Source organism: Zootermopsis nevadensis, unplaced genomic scaffold, assembly GCF_977971745.1.
Source record: "Zootermopsis nevadensis isolate Lab colony 2312 unplaced genomic scaffold, Znev_1.0 Znev_ptg000007l, whole genome shotgun sequence".
NCBI classification, from domain to species: domain Eukaryota; kingdom Metazoa; phylum Arthropoda; class Insecta; order Blattodea; family Termopsidae; genus Zootermopsis; species Zootermopsis nevadensis.
Genome location: NW_028259139.1, coordinates 9432132 through 9451133, shown reverse-complemented (window position 1 = coordinate 9451133; position 19002 = coordinate 9432132). Strand labels below are relative to the sequence as shown.

General features: G+C 37.4%; 2 protein-coding genes across 3 annotated transcripts in view; one reads left to right on the top strand and one right to left on the bottom strand.

Moving 5' to 3' along the window:
• spz6 (Spaetzle domain-containing protein 6) overlaps window positions 1-9925 on the bottom strand; it is an 11028-nt gene extending 1103 nt beyond the window's left edge. Inside the window, exons 1-7 of the mRNA XM_022062431.2 lie at window positions 9665-9925; window positions 3827-3998; window positions 2961-3075; window positions 2307-2444; window positions 1860-2012; window positions 861-1148; window positions 196-508 (exon numbers count right to left, since the gene is read on the bottom strand). Coding sequence (XP_021918123.1) covers window positions 196-508; window positions 861-1148; window positions 1860-2012; window positions 2307-2444; window positions 2961-3075; window positions 3827-3998; window positions 9665-9748 — 1263 coding nt within the window. The 5' untranslated portion in view covers window positions 9749-9925. The remainder of the gene's footprint in view (window positions 1-195; window positions 509-860; window positions 1149-1859; window positions 2013-2306; window positions 2445-2960; window positions 3076-3826; window positions 3999-9664) is intronic.
• On the top strand, window positions 2380-19002 carry LOC110829083 (pelle-like serine/threonine-protein kinase pik-1). 2 transcript variants are annotated; one of them, XM_087344196.1, is made up of 12 exons: window positions 2380-2467; window positions 11436-11621; window positions 11857-12324; window positions 12408-12589; window positions 12711-12899; window positions 13425-13540; window positions 14326-14515; window positions 15024-15086; window positions 15649-15859; window positions 16728-17134; window positions 17257-17517; window positions 18137-19002. In XM_087344196.1, the coding sequence occupies exons 2-12, from the start codon at window positions 11447-11449 to the stop codon at window positions 18146-18148; spliced, it is 2274 nt and encodes a 757-aa protein (XP_087200322.1). In that variant the 5' UTR covers window positions 2380-2467; window positions 11436-11446; the 3' UTR covers window positions 18149-19002. The 2 variants fall into 2 exon arrangements, with proteins under 2 accessions (XP_087200322.1, XP_021918116.1); XM_022062424.2 differs by lacking the exon at window positions 2380-2467 and adding an exon at window positions 10645-11020.

The window sequence follows — 19002 nt, the reverse complement described above, 5'->3', positions numbered from 1 at the left end:
TGATAAATTTTGGTTGTAGAGGCTGCTTTTGAGACATATGCAAAGACAGAGAATAATATTAAAATGAACTTTGAAATATAGCTTGTGAGCTTGATTAAACTGGCTCAGAATAAAATTTTATGGCCAGTTAAATTACTTTCAGCTGCTCATAGTAGATGCTGTATCATGGAGGTAGTTAATTGAAATATATCCTACCTGAAAGCAACCTAAGTCATCGATGCCGTCGCACTGGGAATTGTTTTTGGTTGGTGTCTGAGTCGTTACACTCGGACTCTCTGTCGATACTGGTGCTTGGACACCTGCTCTTTTTCGCAAGTACTGTTGATAATTCTGGAAATCGTGTACTGGAGGTGGATTTTCTCCAGCGACAGGATTTCTATGTGACGGCCACCTTCCTCCTGGTGCAGCTGGCAGGAAAGTATCTGGGTAATAAATTTCCGCAACAAGCAGGCTTGTCCATCTTGGTGATGAAAGGCAACCACCATCCAGGTAGTGACAGCGAGATTGTCTTTGGCAGAAAATAATTTATTGTAGTTGATACATTGTATGAGCTCTCACAGCATTGCTAAATAAACCATAAATAAATAAATTTTCGTGTCATAATTCTTCTGGTATCGGCATTTCACAGGATTTGATAATTATTAACCTTTATATTTCAATTTGTTTTAATTAACTTACGTTTCTGTTATATTCGGTGGAATTTTAAATATTCATGTTTTTTTTATAATTTACCTTAAACATTTGACTAATTGAGGTTTAGAATGTATGTGGTGATGTGTTTAATTAAGCAAAATTATAACGTTATTATTTTCACAGAGAATCTCATTAACATTAATGACCTACGACATTTTTGTACTCACAGACATCTGGTGACTTCTACAGTCTGAGTGAAATATCCTTCGTATGGGATCTGCACTACGTAGCGCCATACACCCTGGTAGTTCTTGGCAAAAACAGGAGTTGCATAGTCCACTTTGGCAGGACAGGGTGTCGGAGGCAGAGAAGGTTCGTGGTGTGCACCTACTGTAGCCACGGAGGCACCCTCTCCCCTGCGATACTCCGGGGTTTCTCCGCCAAAATCATCTCTACGCTCAACCATTCCGGAGGCCAGAGGTTCTCCGTTGAATGCTCTGTACAGCATGCACAGCCTGGCACCAAACGATTACTTCAAATCAAAGGTACTTAAATTTAAATTCACTTGAGTTGTTTGCTCGGAGATAAATATATAGTTTGTCGACTACGCAACGCTGAGTAATTCAAAGCTGTTTTAAACTGATGATGAAGCAATAGAAATTTATTATTATAACTAAGCTCAGCATCACTTAAAATATAACCATAACAAGTTTATAAAATTAAATTTGTGATTAAGTCATCAACGGGTACTTGCGTATTAACGGCTAACCCAAACATGACGTCAAGAAAATCTCTGTATCGATGGTGTGCATCGATAGGAACATTCTGCTTTATATTATTCTGGCGTTGGTTATCGTAGCTAAAGATTGTTTATCTTATTATTTTAATGCGAGTTAAAGAGATATTATCTTGAAGATTTCTGTCTTCTGGGTTGTTGCGCTGTGTAGTCTGGTCGATGTTAACCAACGTTTCAGAGGTCATACTGCCTCCGTCATCAGGGCAACAACCCAGAAGACAGAAATCTTCATACTCTCCGCTGTGAAAACCTCAAATCTTACGTATGACAGTCATGTTACATTGGATTCCTTAAAAGGCAGGGAATTTCTGTACAAGGTAAGTGACTATCAGCTTTGCAAGACATACTCAAAAATCTGTTCGGGGATATAACATGTGGCTGGACTAATGAATATCCATGCAATAGACATGTGACGACATATTCAACTTACACTCCTCCTCCGTTATCACAGAATTTCCTGGCTTCCCGTTTGATGGCGCTGACAATCGTCTTGTCTTCCGTCTGTCTTCGGCTTTCTTCGGTTCCGTTAGCTTCGGGCGCCTTTGTGTCTCTTCTAGTGCGGTGTCTGTGATCTGGTGCTATCCTAAACAAACCACCATCAGAACGACAATTATATGATTAGGAATGTTTAAAAAATATAGAATAACAAAGTATGACAGATCATAATCAAAGTGCTAAGAATATTTATGTGAAGTACCATTAATATTGCTGATATGATTAAATCATTAAAGATGGATAAGACACTTACCAAGCATAGGAGAAAAAATAAATTCGAGAAAAATTGTTTCAAAATCTTGTGGAGCAGTTTGAATAACGTTATGTAAGAGCAGGGAATTTGTTGACCAGCTGAGTAACTTCAAGGTAGATCGATACGTACGAGTTATGTGCGAGGGAACCGGTACTCCATTGGGCTGGGTCCTGGTGATACTTGGCGACTCTGGGCAGAGTCTCGTCAGCTTTCAGGATGGGGAGTGTCTTACTGAAGAACTCGAGAGTCTTGTTGCGTACTAACTCGCTGCCAACAGAAATAACAACTTTGTATGTATTACATTCATTTTTATGTTTACATCATATTGTTTATTGCCATTTGACACGCAGAAATACCATTCTTTTGAGAATGGAAATTATTTAATTGCATTAAATGTTTTGGAAAATATTAAACCTTCTGTGTTAGTGCCTAGAATACACTTACGATCTGTGTCTGACAACGTATGAAATATTTTCCAAAATTCCCCAATTCATTGGTGGATGTTAACGCGTCTGTTTCATATTGAGAAGATCGCAGATTCAAATTTTGACGAGACCAGCTACCTGACTGAAATTTTTCATGGTTTTCCTAAGTCCCTCCAGGCAGATGCCAGGATAGTACCTTAAATTACGTCATTACTGCTTCCTTCCAAATCCTTTCTAATTCATTATACTCTAATCATCTAATGTTACTTAGCTTGAGATATTAAGATTCTCATTTAATAAACCACAAACCATGACCTGGTTCAGAAATGCTGTTTTATGCTACCGTAGAGTGACTTACAATGGATAGGCTGCCCCCAGCACTTTCTGTCCCATGGGGTTCGGTGGGATGACACCTTTGTTCAGGTCTCCACACAGGTTGAAGAGGGAATCAGGTTGGCTGTAGCTGTGCGTCCCTGGGCAAAGTAGAAAATGGAATTAAGAACTTCTTTTGACACTCGGTATCTAATGTATATTGGTCGTGAGTCGAATGGAAATATGTTGAAAGAAATTAAGTTTCCTTCAGTAACCGGCAATATTTTGACCTATGTAGTATTTCAGTATCGCTCATTAAGTTTCATGCTTGTAGTTTATATTGAAAAAACTGAATTTTACGAGCATAAATTAAATTTTATCAGTTAAGAAGGGATGAAAAGTGAAGTCTATTTTCGAGCTTTATTTGCGATTTTTAAATTTTGATTTGTCCTTGTTTATTTACTGTAGGTACAAATTTATCACTTTCACAAATAATTAACATTTTTCGAATTACAATTATAAATTCCTGTGCAATGCGTAGCCTTCGCCAAATAAAAAACAAGTCGTGGATCTTCATGATATGGTGTGGCCATAAAGTAATTGCACTCAGTAACGTGGGTCAGATTGAAATGGTCGATTTCAAGCAAATATATAACATATAGCATCAAACAAGCATTTTTTAAGATGAGAAATTTAATAATTTTTGACTTCAACTTCATGTGATGTACAGTTTAGTTAACAGTTTAGTTGACCAAAATTAAATTTAATTGAAAACGTGTGTCATATGTTAACTCTAATATGGATAGACATGAATTAATTAATGGACAGACAGACAGCCACTTGTTCTCAATTATTGGTTGCCATTAAACAGTAAGAGTATTTGTAAGACATGAGCGTGGACCACGCACAAACCTGGACACTCCTTGTCTGACTGTTGATAAGGTGGACGCCTGACTCTAGGTGGTTCTGCATTCGGAGATTCAACAAAAGCGTAGTAACCTTCAGGTGGTTCCTGTACCACTTCTGGGCTTTGGGGGATTTTTATACCGGAACACATGACCGTCGTCGAACACGCCACACAAATCTGTAAAAAATGCGAGACGGAGCACGCGGCCATGTAGCTTTACAGTTTTGATAATTTAGAGGCTATAATAATACTAATAATAACAACAACAGACAATATGGTGGTGATGACGATGATAAAAATAATAATAAAGACCATATTCGTGGTAATAAATTATTATAATAATTCAGTTCTTTATTTACGTGCTGACTTAACAGCACAAAACTCGAGTACAAGTTTAAAAAAGAGAAGTAGTGGACAAAATAAATATACACAAACAAACAAAAGACGGCAATAATTCAATAATTATAACAGACCAAGTGACGTAGTTTCTGACCGCTAGATGAAGATTATGATTATTTATACAGAAGCCCTGTATCTATGAAGTGGTAATAAAAATAATACCAATAACATTGGTGGTAATATGATACAAAGACAAATAATGTAAAGCAAAGGTAAAGTTTAAGTTTTCTCTGGTACGTATGAAGTACCACGTCTTAAGGACGGTAGGGTAATGGAGTTATAGCTCCACATATTTTGAACCGCGGCACAAGATCGAGTTGAACGGTCATCTTCGCATTCCGGTCGCTTTATCTCCGAAGAAAGAACCCCTTGTGTCTATTGGATAGAAGGCTGATGCCTCGGAGACGGTCTGGAAACGGAAGCTAAAAAAAAAGAAATCTGCTCCTGCCGAGAATCGAACCGCGGCCGTCCATCTCGTAGTCAATGTCAAAAATTGATCTCTTCCGGTTTCACTACTGCATAAAACAGATGTATACCCTACATTTGTGGAACATTAAACATATTAATATTAATCATAATTAATTTCGTGTATTAAAGTGATTGACAACAGCAGACCAGTAACAGTAAGCTAATTTCAGAAAAGCGAATGACACCAAAAAACAATGTGGCTCAAATTTTAACCAGAATTATCTGTGATTATGATAATTCCTTAGTAGTAGTTTTGTGTGATAGCAAAGTGTAATTGCTCTTCGTATTGCCGACATTTTGGGGAGTATTTTACTGGTTCCGTCTTCAAGACCAATGACAAGTCATTTCACATGAAATGTCGGAACTACAGCCTATACGAGGTGACAGGCTGACAAAGAAAGATTTCCAGGGATGCTTCCAGGCTTGGCAGCGGCGCTGGGATCGTTGTGTTCACTCCCAGGGGAACTACTTCGAGGGTGATGGATGAATTTAATACCTGAGATAAATGTACGGGTTTTTATACGCGCAGTCTGGAAACCTTCCGATCGCACCTCGTATATGCAAGACGCCATTACACAATCCTGAAATCTTCTACTCGCTTTACTTACTAAAATCTGTGGAGATGACCAATAGTAGAATATAGAACTAACAGTAAAGAACCATTATTATTTACCGTTAGTAGAAATTGCTAATTGGATTATTGTGTTGCACCTGGCTGAAGCAGTAATTGTATTGCATGACTTTCAGTAAAAGAAAGAATTAGACGTCGTTGCATATATTTGCACACATTTTGAAATCGTTTAGCTAAGACCGTGTTTCTAAACCTTCGCAAGTGTGCCATGACATTTCGAGTTCAAATGTATTTATTTCTTCAGTTTAACAATAGTCAAGAAAGTGTGGTAATAACAGTGCCTTCTTGTTCGACCTTGTTTTGTCATGTAATCGGTCTGTGCAACTGACTGTCCAGTTGTGCCTGTTTTTGACACTTTTAATGTATTTTTTCGTAGTTCCAAATGTTCTCCTCGGCACTCTGGAGAAAACTTCACTATAGGCAGCTTTGTTCACCAAAGCTGGCCACTTACTGGAATCTAGGTCCGAGGTTACCTCAACTCTCAATACGTCTTCTTGGCGTGGTACTTAAATAGTCACTAGGAATGCCTTTGAAGTTATACATACATCTCATTGGAATTCGGAGTTCGTAGATGTGAAAGTAAGCAGTGATTTGCATATTACAATAGATGCGCAGTGTTAAAATAGGTCTTCTTGTCGAAGTTAAACGCGACTCATTCAATAACTGCATCCGGTCTCTCGTATGCTCCGAACAGTTTAGCGATTAGATTGAATGGACGCATTAATTTGCTTACTTTGCGTTAAGGTGGGTTTACATCTGGATTAATTTATAAAAATATGTTTCCCCGTTTATATCACCACAAATCTAAGTTGCCCATGAGGCATTATTCGGAGATACTAAAAATCTAAATTGACTCCAAATACTGTTCTATATGTCTTCCATTTCATTTTCAACTACATAGGCCATGAAATCTTAAACTTTTAAGCGATCTTCGTTACGATAAAATGAACAGTTAAACGTCATCTTTGTGAAGGATTTTGGTTCTGTGATCTCCGAAAATGAAGTAGATTCACTAACCACTGCGCTAATACATATAAAATCATACATTAAAACAAAACTGTTTACACTTAAAAATACACTTAGTGCCAAACGCGTTTCGACCTCAAGAGGTCATCATCAGTGGCAGACAAATATGTATTTTCAAGTGTAAACAGTTTTGTTTGAATTTATGATTTTATATGTCAATACACTGCATGGTATGCATAGTTTCAAGAATGAACTATTACATTCTTCATAAACAGAATCTCGGGTTACTTAGCATTCGTTCGTTGACTTAAGTGGTTATGATTATTCTGCTTTCAATTTTATATTTCGTCATAACTGGTACATTACTGTTACTTTCAAGTCCGTCTGTGGACTCGTAAGTTCTAGTAGAAATGTATTTTTTTTTTCCTGGTTGTAATTTCAACCGAAACAGAACAAATGTCCACGGTCACATCCATGCCGTGGGCTATAGGTTGAAGTGCCCTGGATTGTAAAGAATTTCTATACAGTTTAATTTATTCGTGGGATTCATCTCTGTGGAATGTGTATTGAGTAGGTGCGTCACCTTATCCGTCAATACATTTCCTCAGATGCTTCCCTGTACGCTTGGGGTCAGTAGGACCCGTTACAGGTTTTCCATCGTAACGGTACTTCTCAGGACGGACTGATTGTTCGTTTCCCTCCACTCAGAGGCGGTTCGTCTATGAAACCACAAATGACGACGTTCTCCTGAAGAAAACATTTAACCCTTTCAAGTCATAGATCGTCTATAGCAGTGGTATTCAACCTTTTTTGTTCGCGTACCCCCAGATATAATTTCTCTTTAACTTTGTACCCCCAAAATTGTTGGTGTATAATTCAAGTTATACATAGTATATAATCTACATCTAAAATAAATTAAATAAATTACATTACTGATTATTCAGTGTTTATCATAAAATAATATATATACTTTTTAAAAATTTCACGTACCCCCTAAGATATCTTGGCGTACCCCAGATTGAATACCACTGGTCTAGATAACATTTAAAAATTCAGTCCGTACCTCAAAGAAAACACAACACTTCACCATTACAAAGATCAGTTGCTTAACTCTGTTTACGGAAATAATTGCTGTTTGAACTGAGAATGAAACATATTAAACCTACAAACAGCTGGTACAAGAATTTAGTCATTCTGCTACAACATTCGCTATTTTATACTACATTTACTTCTGATACAGCTTCAGATGTCATATTTATAACTCGTCTGTAATTTTTTTCTTTAGAAAAGGATTTTTTAACGACCTACGCTGATCCACACTAAAACTTAGACGTGACGCCTATCACAGAGGGCAGTCAACCCGTCTATGCGATGTCTTACAGCAAGTGCAATCCAGTTTGTCCTCAAAGCTACAACCTACTTTATCTCTCTCAAAAGTTTCCAGTCACCTGTCATCCGACTGTCGGTTTTCAATATGCGAAACATAGGCATCATGAAAGCCAGGCTTGCGAAAATTATTTAAAAATACAAATGTGAGGTTATTGTTCACTGTATAAAGTAGCACACTTATGTACTTCAATTCTTACTGAATTGTTTTAATTCATAAATTATTTCTAATCTTTTTAGACACTGATATTATTGGACGATGGATGGTCTGTCTCATTGTGTCCATGCATCGAGCGGGATTTGAACCCACGAGCGGCCAAGACCCACGCGAGGTCACAGACAATTATTTGTACTTATTATCACAGGCAGTTGTACTAACTGGTGTACATATTTTCCAGCTTGTTATTTGTGATTTTGCATACCACAGTAGTATTATGTCCATTAATGATGACGCACGTGTTTCATTGCAAATCTCCTTCCGGGCTTGTTCAAAAGGAATTTAGTTGAATTTGCGATCAAATAATGTGCTTTAAAACCTGGTGAAATTGTGAACGAAATTCATGGCTACACTCATTCATGTTTCAACAGTGACCATCTTCCTTTCGAAGCCTTTCACACTGTACAGAAACAAGTCATTAATCATTTTCTTTGTTTTGGGAACCAGTAGTTTAACTTCTCGGCCAATAAGCCATTAAGTTCGATGTCTGGCAATGTGACTCGTTTAGGGCTCCTTCCACCTGTTTATATAGACCGGTAGCTTTGCGCGCAGTGAATAAATGACACAATTGGGTGGCCCTAGTTCAATGTACTTTTGGCCCAACGCCATGACGAACTGTATATTTGTGTATATAGTAGGCTTATACGTTTTTATTGACGCGTGATGAAGCAATGACGCAATTTTCATTTCGTCTAGAAAACAAATCCATTCCGAAGTTATAACAGAACGTCGAGGCTAAGTGGTTAGTATTCTTATTTCATATTTGGGACGTTTCTGGTTCAGATCTCTACCTCGAATACCGGATATCTTGACTGAAATGTTTTGTGGTTTTCCTCAGTCTCTCGAAGCAAATACTGGGATAGTGTTGCAGATTGTGCTGCCATTAGAGGTCTATGAATTACAGCGTCAAAATGAAACAATATGAGGGGACTTTCTGGCGGAATAAATTTCACTGAAGAAAGCTTTCCACCGATTGACATTCATCGGCAAATGAAAGTTATTTGTGAGGACGACTTTGTGGACATTATATTGTCCGACGTGCACATGTCAGTGATGCAAACATCGGACACGCCAGAATGAATAACAATTAGCATAGCGAGAGACTGCGAATAGTAAGTCAGCTGCCTCGGTCTTAAGACGCAACACACAAGTTCTGTGGAAATAATCCTAAATCGACTAAGATCGCTCTCTTCCAAATATTTACCACTCTGTGGTTCTTTATCATTCACCGATCAACTCTTAGATAAATTTTACTGTTTAAAAAGCATCGTGAATAAACTTTAAACGACGTGTGCATTTTTCTGCTGTTTCATAAAATTACTTTGTGTGATCGGGACTAAAACTAAAGAAGACACAGTCACTTCTGTTAAGATATTTATTATTTAGCAATTAATTTTAAGAGGTATTGAGAGGGAATCCTTATATTTATAATAAACCAATGTCCTTTCTGTTACCGTAACTCAATCCGACGAAAACTTCCACACAAACGAAATATTATAACCCAGTAACTAAATCACATCTTACTGCTGCTGGTTTAAAAACTATCATTAACTAAATATAACACACAATTTCTTTGAGCCTGTTGTAGGAAAATGGGTTTTATGTGTTCTGTCTGAAACTCGTACCGATAAAATTTCACAAAAAAAATTGTAATGAGCGGTCTAACGTTTACATACTACTGAATGAAGTCTAATGTTTATTAACTACATTAAAAAAATACACACCAATTCTCTGTATCATAAAGTTAATATTTCCTTCCCAATATTATACACCTACCATTACAACAACGAAATCCATTAATTTTGAAGGTGGTAGCTTAGATCTTGAAGACGACCGATGTATCACATTACCAGACCCCATATCACCACACTTCGGTTCTCACAGGTGTTCACCGTGCACCACACTGATGATACCGCTGCCAACTTCGGACTGAATCCGGGCCACTGCATCACCTTACCAAGTCAGCTAAGTTCTTCACATACCTAGCCGTCGTCGGACGCTTCCTTCTTGCGCTGGACGATCCAAAATATGCAGGAAGTCGAAACGAAATAAATGGGAAGTTTTAATAAATCGCATAACACACACGACTTTTAATTTTTTTAAAAAATTCTATACTATATCATTTATATATTATAACGTGTAAACACTCATTATACCGTAGGTTTGTTCATATGGGGGCTAAGTTACAGGCCGGAGAATATATTTCGATTCCCAGCGAGGATAGATATTTTTCTCTTAACTACCCAGTCCAGACCGACCCACCCAATGAATACCAGTGGCTCTTTCCCAGGGGTAAAGTGACTGGAAAGTGAAGCTGGCCAATCGTTTCTAACTTGTGCCCAGGACACCATAGTACTTCGTGACGTAGTGCTTTAAGTCTAATTAAGCACCAGAGTACTTTACCTTTAACGGCCAGTCGTAAAGTAAATTATATACATTATAATCCTTATATGAATTTGAATAATCGATTATATCCTGAAATAACATGGGCCATATAATTAATTAAAATCCAGGATTACATCAGTTTTAATTTATTTGCTTTCACGGCTGTGAGAATAATGATTATGATCTGGGTTTTATGTCAAAATTTCTTCAGCCTGAGGACGGAGAGAGTATGTTTTACCGTAACGTTGGCATCTAACGAGTCTAAACGGCGCCAAAAGACCAGAACATCAAATCCATTTTCGTTCAAAGTTGGCATCCTTGTCTATACACATATTCTCTCGCAAAGGTGATGAATGCTCTCTTGGCAGGATGTACTAAAGTACATGACATCACGGCGACCACATGATTAGACATCAATGCGATAAGAGAGATCTGTGCTATCAATTGAGAGTATATTATCGCTTTAGTTACCGTGGAGAGAAAAATGTTTGCTGTTGTAGTGATGAGGTTGGCAGTGTGGCCTAAAGTACCATTAATATTTGTGATGTTGGTATAACCTGTGGTAGAAGGAGAGTTTTGTGGTTTGGTGGTTAGGGAAGCAGTGGTTGCGAATGTGAAGAGTGCCTTTGACATATGTCATTATGGCAGACAACAAGCAGAATGTTAGATATGTGTATCATTTACCATATTTTGAGCGCAGAGAGCTTTGTCGAATATTAGACCGGATGGATAAATGGGAGGAACTAGGTAAAAAATATTTTGATGTTTTTTTAGACTTTTTTGGTGTCATTTTTGTAGACCTTTGGAATAAGTACTGAAGGCAACATTTCACATTTGGTCGTTACATTTATACTACTTTCAGTACTTGACAATTACAACAACTCATTCACTTTAGTCCAAACTCCATATTCAAATCTACCTTTTCTCACTTGGAGTTATTGTATGTAACAGGTTCCTGTGTACTGAATTGTACCTTCTCATGTGTTTGTCTGCTATGAATCACATAACAGATGAATAGGCTTAGGCTTATGAAGGATCTATGGAGTGTAAATAAATTCAATTCTATTCTAGTGTTTTACCAGTTTGAACTGAGTAAAAACAAGCATTTAGTATATTACTCTTAATTTAATTATAGCCCTAAGGTTTGTTCATGTTATTTCAGGGGGCATACACATGAAGTTTGACATGATGACAATTCAGGATCTGCGTAGAGAGGTTCTGAGAGGCAATTCCCCATCTGATGAACTTCTGACTCTATGGGGACATCAAAATCATACTGTTTTGGAGTTATTTGTGCTGCTTTCAGAGATGCAGCACTATCAGGCTATGCTTGTTTTGAAACCCTTTGGTGAGAGTGATTCTTTAGTACAGTTTACTGCATGGCTTAACATCCCAGAATATAGCCATCTTCATACTCATTATCATAAAAACCTGAATTAAAGTACATTATCTGGTCATGATTTCAGTTTAATAAACATCCCAAAAGTGAAAAGTGTAATGTGGTTTGTGATATAATGAATATTCTGTCATATATCGATAGGTTACTCTTGATCTCAGCTGACCATTGGTTTTGTTACTTTCAGTTGATCCATATTATCATCGATTTATTTATGAAGGCGAAGAAATGTTGAGGCCATTATCTAAAGGCAGCCAATTACTGGGTGCAGAGAGTAAAGTATCTTCAGAAACAAACGAAGCAGCTGTCGGAGGAGAGGAGGCACGAGTTGCAGTTAACAGTGAAGCATCAAGTTCAAATGTGCCATCAGGGAACAAGAACCTGGACATTAGTCGCCATAACTTGAATTTAACTGAATCAACTGACTACGCTCATAGCAAACTCAGCTTTCTCCCAGAACAGCCAGAAAGAAAAATCCTCAATACGATGAGGCTCTCACCAGCTCGTATTCCAGAAGCCGGTAGTGAGATGGCAAGAATTCCCAGGCCTCTTGCCGGAGTCACCCTACCTACGTCTCAAGACGGAGCTTGCAGATTTCCACCAGATAACAAGGAAAATAATGCTCCCGGATATAATCAGCATAGAAAGCTATCAAGTAATTAACACAGATTAATTCTGAACAACAAACATTTCTGATGAACTGAGGTTTTAGTCATTTTGTGAATTTCTCTTACGCAGATGCATCGGATGTGTCATCAGTGACTGAAAACTGTGGTGCAATGCCACACATTGATTACCAAGAACTGCTAGAAGCAACTCAGGGTTGGGCAAAACATAACATTCTGGGAAAAGGAGGTTTTGGGACAGTTTTCAAAGGAAATTGGAAGAACACGCAGGTAGCAGTCAAGAGAATAGAACAGGTAATGGAGAAAATATTATTTTCTCATATGACCTTGAAAGTGGTAACAGCAATCGGAAAAGGCTCTTCAAATTGTTATGGTAATGTGAGTTTTAATTAATTAATTAATTTTCTTTATTCAGAGAGGAGCAGCACATCCAGAAAATAGCCAGGCACAACTGGAGCAGTCGCTGAGAGAGCTCCGAATTTTGAACTCGTGCCGTCACGACAACATACTGCCATTGTTCGGATTCAGTGTCGGGGGCGACGAGCCCTGCCTCGTGTACCAGTTCATGCCCAACGGCTCTTTAGAGGATCGTCTGTTATGCCGGGTAATTATTTTTATCAGAATTTGAAACATTTTCTAGAATTCTTTGCTACAATTCTTGGGCAGCGTGTAAGAGATATTTTAATGTAATTGGTTTGATATTGTCAGGGTATGTCGAGTTTAAATTGTGTGGCAATTGAGTAAATTATGAAATAGAAACAGTGCTTTGCTAAAATTTTTAATTTTTAATGGACTAATTGAAAACAGACCTTGTCATGGTGGTGGGGCTTTAGTACCTCAGTGACCCCAAGAGCTACTGGTAGGGCCTCCCTAGCCAGATTGGTCGAGGGGGAGAGGTCAGACTAAGACAGGTACCCTGGTCCTCCAGGTTGGGGGTTGGTCTCAAGGCTAACGACCTTGCACCGTAAAAAGAAAGATGTTCCGAAACCTCAGTCAAAGCCTCAGACAGACGGACCTAACAGAGGACCGAATGGAAGAGGAGAATTGAGGAGGCCATGGACCGAATACGGACCGGAGAACCATAGAAGAAGAAGATTGAAAACTGTATGGATATTATTTTTTCTTGCAGAAAGGAACACCACCGTTAACATGGCTTCAGAGGCATAATATCGCACAAGGAACGGCAAGGGGCCTTCAGTTTTTACACAACAATTCAAAGCCTTTTATACATGGAGACATAAAAAGGTAGGAAGTAAAGGGCATCATTATTCTACAAGATTTGTGTGAGACATTTTAATATTTCATATCCAGTACACACCATTCAGCATGGTGTGCATTGGTGGTTAGCAGGATTCATGACCCATCAGTACATGGGTTTGATCGGGACCGCAACATTTAACGCTCCTGCTGTCACCCCCTTTTTGCGAAATGATGATGAAAGTGGTGTAAATGTTGGGATGCCACGGAGAAACCGGAGAAACCCCGGAGGAAAACTCCGTGATGCCTAGACCACTGCCTTGCCCAACACAAGTTGTAAATCTGAGCACCGCTGGGAATCGAACCCAGGACCCCAGTATTACTGCTAGACCACCGTGGCGGTTATAATATTTCAGTAATGTTTTGTGAATGTATTGGGATTCTGCAGTTGGTTTAATTTCTCTGAATGATAAATAGCGCCGAAGAAAGGACCACTTCGACTATTTAAAAACTGAATAATGCTTGATCAAACAATAATTTAAACTACTACAACCGCTGGTGTAGCTTATGTGCCAGACTTGTATTCATATTGGAGGGGATAAATGTCACTACTGATCTGGCATGCCACGTCCGACCGTATGTCGCCCACCGTGTGTAATCTGACGCTGCTCTGGTGTCGGTCTCTGAATGGTTTGTTAATACGCTTCGGTATGCTTTCTTCTTCCTTTCCACTCCTTTCCTTGGACAGTAATATGTAAAATAACATCTGGACTTTAAAATGGTAATTCACATTAATTTATTTATTTTTTTTAATTATATATTTCATACTGCAGTGCCAATATTTTACTGGATGTAAACTTCATCCCACGTATTGGTGATTTTGGACTTGCGAGAGAAGGGCCTCAAAATAATTACACACACATGAAAGTGAGCAGGGTTCACGGAACTCGGCCTTATCTTCCGGATGAATTTCTGCGTGGTAAACAAATGTCAACGAAAGTTGATACCTACAGTTTTGGTATTGTAAGTATTGACTAAACTATAAATATAAAATAAGTAAACAAACAACTATTAACGCTATAAAAATGACGCTATTGCCATACGCGTTTCAACCTTAATAGGTCATCATAGTGGCATTGGAGAAATTAATTAATTTAATCAAATGGTTTAAACTTGATTTAGAAAATAAATAATGAATAGGGTGTTTAACAAAAGTATTTCAAGCGACACTGCGCTAGATGTTGTTATTCATAGGAATAGACTCTGTACTTAGCTATTGATCCGATGGTCCGATGGCCGTAGCTGGTCTGTGGCGAGCCGTGGTTGCGTTGTCCGTACCTGTGACCTCCAGATTATTGACTAAGCTGTTTTTTATTAAATAATTTTCTTGAGGAAATGTAACTTTCATATCTGAGCAATTTTAAATATTGTCTATAGTATGTCTTTAGTCTTTTTGTTTTTTAAATTTTATTTTTTATTTCACCAAGATAACTGCTGTAAAGATTAGTTTTTTATTATTAAATTTTTACAGGTGCTGTTTGAATTGGCAACTGGATTAAGGGCATATGATGATTCCAGAACCTGCAAACTTCTGGTAAAAAAATAATTTAAACTCAATTATTACAAAATGCAATTATGTTGGTGCGTTGATTACGATTATGAGATTTCAGGTTTTAAAAACAGTGAAGATGTCAAGTGTTGTCTTCTGAATTATTACACTGTGAAAATGGTTTAAAGATATTCATATTAAAACGTTTTGATTGATAATCAGTATTTTCATATTAATTTATTATATAAAAAACATAAATACGGTAAAGAGGCTTACGGAAATAAATTTAAAGTTAATAAAAATGTTGCTCTATAAAGAAACATGACCCATTCTGTTTGTTAATTTCTTTGGAATGGAATATTTAAGAGAATCAACAAATGCCATGGGCAATTGGGTACCACTCCTGCTTTTTATTCAGAGGTGCTAGGTTCAAATTTTGGTCCAAAAACTTTTTATGATTTCTCTCAGTCCCTCCATGCAGATGCAGGTCACAGCTGCTTTCTTCGGTATACTTTTCAGTTTATTATTAATTAATCATTGTGCCATTGAACATATTTCTTGAAAATTTATGCAATATGTTATGAAGGTTACGTATTTCTTTGTCTAGAAAGAGCACGTGGAGAGCTGCACAAAAGAACAATTGGAAACACTCATTGACAAGAAGGCAGTACCAGAAAATCCAGCAATTTTCCAACATCTGGTGTCCCTAGGCATAGAGTGCGTAAAGAAGATACCCAAACATCGGCCAAAAATGGAGAAAGTTCTTGAAGAGCTGGAAGCAGTTACTTCAAGGCACCAAATTTGTGACGCGGTTCATTGTAAGTGAATCTTAAAAAATGTCGTCATCCTTCGTGGTGCTAGGCCAACTTTGCATCTTTTATGTTACATAATGAAACCTTTTTCTTTTTTTGTTAAAGAGGTTCTAGGTTCATATCTTGGCTAGAAACCAATTACCATGATTTTCTTTTTCTCCCTTCCCAGTACAGACTTTGACCTTTTCCTTTCATTGTCTTTGCAGTCCATAATTCATAAGTTTTCCTACCACTTGATGCTATATAACCAGAGAAATTTAAAAAAATTGTTTACCACTTTCCTTACTTATCATTTTTTCTCACAAATTGGAAGCCAAAAAAGAAAGAATATAATTTCCATTCAGTTTTGTGATTTTTCAAAGCAACTAGAGAATTGTTGGTGAGTAATTCATTCAAAACATTCTGTATCACAGAAAGTCTTCTGCATATAAACATCATCATCTAAGGCGATCGCCCCTCTGAAATATTTATAAATATCTACCAGGCTACACAGTGTAACATCCAAAAATACAGCTGTTTTGAGTTATAAAATATTGATGAAAAAGTTAAAAATTATGTAATTTAAAATTATTACACATATTAATTCCAGTTTCCCCTCTTCATATTTTTATTGTAGTGCCAGGGGTAGGATGTCCAATGAAAATTCTGTATTACCTCAGTAACAACTCTACCTGCTTCCAGTTCACACCATTTTACCCAAAAAGCTCTTATCGCTGAGTTCTGACAGTATAACCTTCTCTGTCATGAAGAAAATGTTATTTAAATTCACATTTTGATTTGTGTAATGTGTTAACTGTCGTAAGGAACAAATACAGTTGAATAAATGTTAAAACCAGTTTACCAACCAACTTATTCCCTTCTCCAATTGTCGCAGATCCTGGGAGCTCGGGCGGACAGTGTGTAAGAACAAGTCTGATGCTGACGATACCGTCGAACCATCCCGTTGGCAGCGTCCAGCAGGCGGGACTTAACAATGTATATTTATGTCATCCTCCAAACACTTCCAATAGTCATAACTTCCTGCCAGTTGCTGCTTTTCCGTCACCCTCCTATTCTCCGTCAGTCAGTCCGCAACCTATCTCGGCAGCCGGCGCGCATTCCCCACGTGCTCTTGGTTTAGCGTCTCATCCATTTCCAGTCACACCACAATATGTGCCATCTCCTGAGATTGAAGTGTCGCCACCATCGCAAGAAACTTATTGCTCGGGTGATAATTATCTGCCAGTTACAGTGGCAAAACAGAACTCTGCATCACAGAGACCTTACAGACATGCTGTTCTGGTAAGTTAATTGACTTCTTTCCTTTAAATGAAAATCAGTTATATTTTATTTTGTGGATTTTTAAGTCGGTAGCATTGAAATTGCGTTCATGTATGCATACATGTACATGATTAATTATTTAGGACCAGGAGATAGCACCAGCTCATCTAGATGATCCAGACAGCTCAGAATTTTCGCAGAATGGAGCTGCTATCAGTGTTCTGCTGCCTAATTTGTCAATACTGGGTGTTGATGACAGTCACCATTCCCGTGAAGCTGATACACTACCATCTGCTTCCTGCCATGAGCTCAGTGCCAATCCTGAAACAAGTGCCTATTCTTCTTCAAGTCTGAGCCATTCGACTGCACAAGGCAAATCACTAATCTTTGATCTCAGACCTCTGGTAAGAATTCATATTAACTACTTGCTATAGTAATTCAATTCCTGAATTTGGAAGCTGAAAAAAAAAAATTAGTTCAGTTTTGTAATTTTTGAACATTAATTCTTGTTTGTTCAATATGCTTTTCAGCACAATAAATAAATCTTTATATAGTTCCATTTTTATCCCGAGTTATCTTGGGTTTTGTATTGTGTGGTAGAACAGTTTTCATGTTCCATAATCACAAAATAATAAGCCAAATTGGGTATAAGAGTTTTGACCGGGTTCACTTATTTGAGGTTAGAGACCAGTGGTAGTCTCGTGTGAAGATGCTAATTAATCTTTGGGTGCCATTAAATTTGGGGGAATTGACTAGCTGAAAGACTATCAGCTTCTTACGGCTCTACTCCCTGGAGTTGGTCATGCAGGTAATGTCATAATATGCTGATCCTCCGGCTGTGGTGTCCTAATGAGGATCTTGGATGCTGTAGATTGAGGCAGACCAAAGCTTAACTGGGCTGTATCTTCAAGAAACTAAGATTTCAGGTATACAAAACCATCAGGAATATGTTTGGTAACTGCAGATTGTATAGGTCTTAGGTAACTTACTCGATTATAATGTTTGTTTGTTTTTTTATTTCAGGAACCAAAATAATAACTTCTCTACATGTCTGCCAATAGTAATTAAAGTGTTTGTGACTTGTGAATACAGTCTCCAAGGCCAGCAGAGCAGAACATTTATAAATGTCATTTATTGCATCGCCTATTGGATGTTTTCAATTGTGGCATGAGCTTAACATTTGTCAGAAATGCAACAAAACAACAAAATTATTAAATACTTTTAAATTCCTATCACATAATAAACATGATAGTTTATTTTTTAGAGATATTACGTGATATAGAGTTTTATATTGATATTGCAGCTGTTTTTCAAATTGTTTTATCAGTTTGGAGCTTATGTAACTGAATTCAGTTTAAAAACTCCATTAGAATTCAAACTGCATTTCACTGTACGTTAGTATAGATACATTCCTGTAGTATCTGTTACTGCTTGCAAATATTTTCCTTTATTGCACAGATCGTATCATAGTTTTGTTTATAAATATGTATACTTCTTGCTTTTACAAGTCACACCTAACCTCAACAGTACTATGTAATTTAAGGTTATGGTTGATGTAACACAGTAACATAAGTTACTGAGAAACAGTGACTGGATTCAATAAGTTTTTTTCCCATCCAGAGGCTTAGGTCATCATTTGTATATATTGAGATACTCAAATTGACAGTTTTAAAGCATAGGAATTGAATGTGATACAAATTGAAATCCCAGACGTATAAAAAGCGCATGAACTGAAAATCATTAATGACTATTTTCTTTATAAATACATGTTGACTATGTTTACTGTTGAATATTTTCATAGGATTTATTATAATTGTAAGTTCAGAAATGTTTCTTGTGGATAATATTTTGAAGAATCTTAATAAATAAGGTTGGTAATGCCAAATTAA

Bases quoted from the DNA above. Each gene is read 5' to 3' on its own strand.
- LOC110829083 (XM_022062424.2), top strand. From the start codon at position 10,915: ATGGCAGACAACAAGCAGAATGTTAGATATGTGTATCATTTACCATAT. The intron at 12,900-13,424 runs GTAATTATTTTT...TTTTTCTTGCAG, and splicing joins AGGATCGTCTGTTATGCCGG to AAAGGAACACCACCGTTAAC. The intron at 15,860-16,727 runs GTAAGTGAATCT...CAATTGTCGCAG, and splicing joins AATTTGTGACGCGGTTCATT to ATCCTGGGAGCTCGGGCGGA.